Raw genomic sequence first — 3,845 nt, 5'->3', positions numbered from 1 at the left:
AAAGGTGTTTTACAAAGTGACGCAGCTTTCGACCGACAGATGTCATATTCAATCCTCTGGATATCTTTGTTCTGGAATTCAATATTGGCAGAAGTATGACAAAAATGAGGAGAAATCCCAATGAACCAAGTCACCAGTTGTTTCTCCTCGTGTTCGCTCGCTGCAGAACCCTACCTTGACGCCTTTTCGGGTTTTCACCAAGGTTGTCCCCACCCCTTTTATTTTGTTTTTTCCTTTTCTTTTCTTTTCTTCATTTTCTTTTTTTTTCTTTTTCTTTTTCTCTTTTTCTTTGTTTTTTCTTTCTTCTTTTTTTCGAGGCGCTCTTTCGGGTTTTCACCTAAAGAACAATGAAACATCTCGACCATGATTGACTCATAAATTATGAGTTAAAGATTTCTGGTATCAGTAAAATGCACTTCCCTTGTGAGATTAGGCGAATGCATTATGGGCATCACTTGCCAGTTGATTGACAAATTTCCTAATAGAAATACAACAAATGACGAAAGCCAGGACTTTGGGCTTTGTAATGAGGTCAGGTAGAGTGTTTTTCAAGAAAAGTTGAGGCTTGAAAGCAACTTGTTCTTATGAGAGGTGAAATAACCTGAGATTGCATCATTTGAAATCATCTCCAATTTTGAATGAAACTGAGGAAAATTTGCCCTAGTTTGATTGAATTCTTTCTCTTTGTATTTTTCATTGCATTTTCCTCACTTTTGCATTTTCCTTCAAAAACTAAATTTGCCCCAGTGTGGGGTTTTCCTTTCCTTTCTTATCATCTCTTTTCAAAATGAATCTGCCTCAGTGTGGGGTTTGCAATTCTCAAGGGCTGCCAAACGAAAATTTGTCAATTCTGATGGCTCAAAGGGGACAAGTAGGGATAAAATGCTTTAAATGTAAAAGAAGATGGCCTGACTTGCATTTCGCCATTTGCATGAATTTCTAAAGAAAATTTGCATGATCAAATGAAAATCTTCTTGCACATGTCTGAGTTGATAGGTTGAGGGAATGTTTGCCTATCCATTTCTGCCAAAATAAGTGTTCCGCTAGGTAATACCTTTTGGACAATGAACAGCCCCTTCTGATTTTGAGCAAATTTGCCTCTGCCTTCATCTTGTATTGGCAAAGTTTGCTTGAGTGCTTTGCCGCCTTCCTCAAAATGTATGCTGATGAAACTTCTTGTTGTAGGCTCAGGCCATGCATTTTTATAACATTTCATGACAAACGGCATTCTTTGGTCGAACTCCCATTAGAGTGTACAAAGATAGAATTTCTGCTGCTGCAAACGAGACTGCTTCCAACCATCTGTACACCTTGACACATAGTCAAACCCTTAATCATCTCCTTTTCTGCTTTTGTCCAAACGAATGCTGATTTATGTCTTCTTGACCTCATTCTCAGTGCCAATGTGAACAATTGCTGTGGCTTCTAGGTTTGGTTCGAATTTCTCCACATGTTGTTCAAGATTTTTGAAAAAGAATCAAATACTTTCTCATTATCACTCTCGCTTTGAAATCTGGGTTCCAAAATTCTCAAGTCGTGAGTGAGATAGAGATTGCCATTATTGAATTCCAGAATAGTGATATCCAAAGGGTCAAATAGTTTTATTTTTTGGCCATCTGAAAGAATTAACGAACTTGGAATAATAAGCAAACAAATATACAACAAACAAATGAACAAGCAATATGACCGAAATATAAACAAACGAATAAACAAAATAACATGACAAGATGACTTGTGCATTTTCATAAAACCTTTGATTGAAAGCGGAAACAAAAAGAAAGCAAGTGGAAATGAAATGAAAACATGTGCAAACTTTTAGTCGAAGGTAAAGATGCTTTCATTAGCTATTTACAGATGCAAAAGCATTTTCATGAGTTCGCATGAATGACAAACCCCTTTAGGTTTACCGAAACTCCTTCTGAATAGGCAGAAACTCGGCTGTTCAATTGGAAATTGATCCTTCAGGGATGTCGGGAAATTCTGCATCATTTCCAAACACCTCAGCCTTACTTGACGAGTTTCTAATAGGCTCCTTAAATTTCGTATTGTCCATAATAACCCCAATGGTGTTATCGTACTCTGGCAGGGGGTTCTTATCCACATTTGGCGCTTGTGCCTCTTTTCTTCTAATTACAATCTCTCCAGCTTCAACCATGTCTTGAATTTTATGCTTGAGTGCTTTACACTCAGCAATCGGATGGCCGGGTGCCCCTGAATGATAAGCACAGACGGCTTGTGGGTTATACCCAACGGGCATACCATACGGATAGGTTGGAGGGGGAATGATACCTATTTTCCCGGCAGCCTTCAATTGGTCATATAATTGATCCAAAGGCCTGTCGAGATTGGTGAATGTGCGGTTACGTCCCGGGTTGTTGGCTTTAGGGGGTTGAGGATAGTTGTAAATGGGTCTGTTTGGTGGAGGCATTCTTGGATTGAATAGAGGCCGATGACGGTTTTGGTGTGGATTTGGTTGAGAAATTTGAAAAGGGGCTAAAGATGGGTTAGTATAGCTTGGGCGAGATCGATGGGGGTTGATATTGGTAGTATATACATGGTGAGGGTTTGAATAGTAAGGGTAAGATGGTTCGTAGGTTGGATTGTGTTGGTATTGGGGTCTGGGTGAAGGGTTGTGACTCCAGACAAAAGTTACATCCCCCTCTTTCTTTTTAAACTGTGGTCCTTTCCCACTACTTCCTTGCCCTTGCAAAGCTTCTACTTGTGATTTTAGGGCAGAGACGTTAACAATTTTTCCGACTCTCACAAAATCATCATATTCTTCGAGTTTATTCACAATCGCAGCAAATGAACACCCGGTCATACGGAAGATTTCTTCGAAGTGTGGAGGATCATGCGCCTTTATGAAAGTGCGAACAATTTCATCTTCGGTCATCGGAGGCTCAACCTTGGCAGCTATCTTTCTCCATCTTTTGGCGTATGTCTTATGATCTTCAGATGGTCGCCTCTTTGTGCCTTCCAATGTAGTTCTAGTAGGTGCTAGCTCGCAGTTATATTCGTATTGTCTGATGAAGGCGTTGGATAGATCAAGCCAAGTCTTTACCTCCTCTGGCTTTAAGTTGGAATACCAGTCGAGTGCGTCCCCTTCCAGACTTTCTGGAAATAACCTTAATGGCAAGTTTTCGTCATCTACGGGTCTGCCCAACTTGTTGGCAAACAAACGCAAGTGTGTCTTAGGGTTGCCTGTACCATCATACTTATTGAACTTCGGGGTTTTGAACCCTACGGGCAGCTGTACATTTGGAAACAGGCACAGATCATCGTAGTCTAACACCCCTTGTTTGCTTAAACCTTGATTTTTCCTGATGAACTCATCGAAACGATCCAACCGCTTAAGTAGCTTGATATCCACCGGGGCAGACGACTCTCCCACTTCTGGCTTGGTTTGAACAGGGTGCTCTGGCACAACAGGCTCTGCGGTAGTCTGATAAAAAGCTTGTGGATCCAGAGGCATGTTTGGACCACCTTGAGGCTGAAATCCTTGCCCATAGGGAGGATAGAACGGAGGATTTTGAGTATAAGTATACTGTGGGTTGAAAACTCCCTCAAAAGTGGTTTGAATTGGAGGAATGACAAACGGTTCTGATTTCAGTTGTTTGACGGGCGCAGGCTCGGGCTGCACTCCGCTACTAATGAGCTCGTCGATCAACTTCTTTTGGGCGGCCATTTCAGATGCCATTTCCCCAAATTTGGTGAGTAATTCAGTCAACTGAACCCCGGGACTTGTGGCTTCCGGCTGGGTAGTTGCAGCGGTCTTATCAGACGATTCTGGCTGAGTACTCATGTCTACACGATTCCTTTGGGCTTTACTTCGGGATCGCGTAATA

The 3,845-nt window shown here is 41.4% G+C and overlaps 1 protein-coding gene across 1 annotated transcript; it reads right to left on the bottom strand.

The window, feature by feature from the left end:
- Positions 1–1,942: 1,942 nt before the first annotated feature.
- Positions 1,943–3,472, bottom strand: LOC113755151. The gene has a single exon (XM_027299222.1). The coding sequence runs from the start codon at positions 3,470–3,472 to the stop codon at positions 1,943–1,945; it is 1,530 nt and encodes a 509-aa protein (XP_027155023.1).
- Positions 3,473–3,845: the final 373 nt, after the last annotated feature.

Source organism: Coffea eugenioides, unplaced genomic scaffold, assembly GCF_003713205.1.
Source record: "Coffea eugenioides isolate CCC68of unplaced genomic scaffold, Ceug_1.0 ScVebR1_1251;HRSCAF=2071, whole genome shotgun sequence".
NCBI classification, from domain to species: Eukaryota; Viridiplantae; Streptophyta; class Magnoliopsida; order Gentianales; family Rubiaceae; genus Coffea; species Coffea eugenioides.
The sequence above is the reverse complement of the archived record's forward strand: the minus strand, read 5'-3'. Positions and strand labels throughout refer to the sequence as shown.

Excerpts from the sequence above, each read along its gene's own strand:
- LOC113755151 (XM_027299222.1), bottom strand. The coding sequence starts at position 3,472 with ATGCCTCTGGATCCACAAGCTTTTTATCAGACTACCGCAGAGCCTGTT.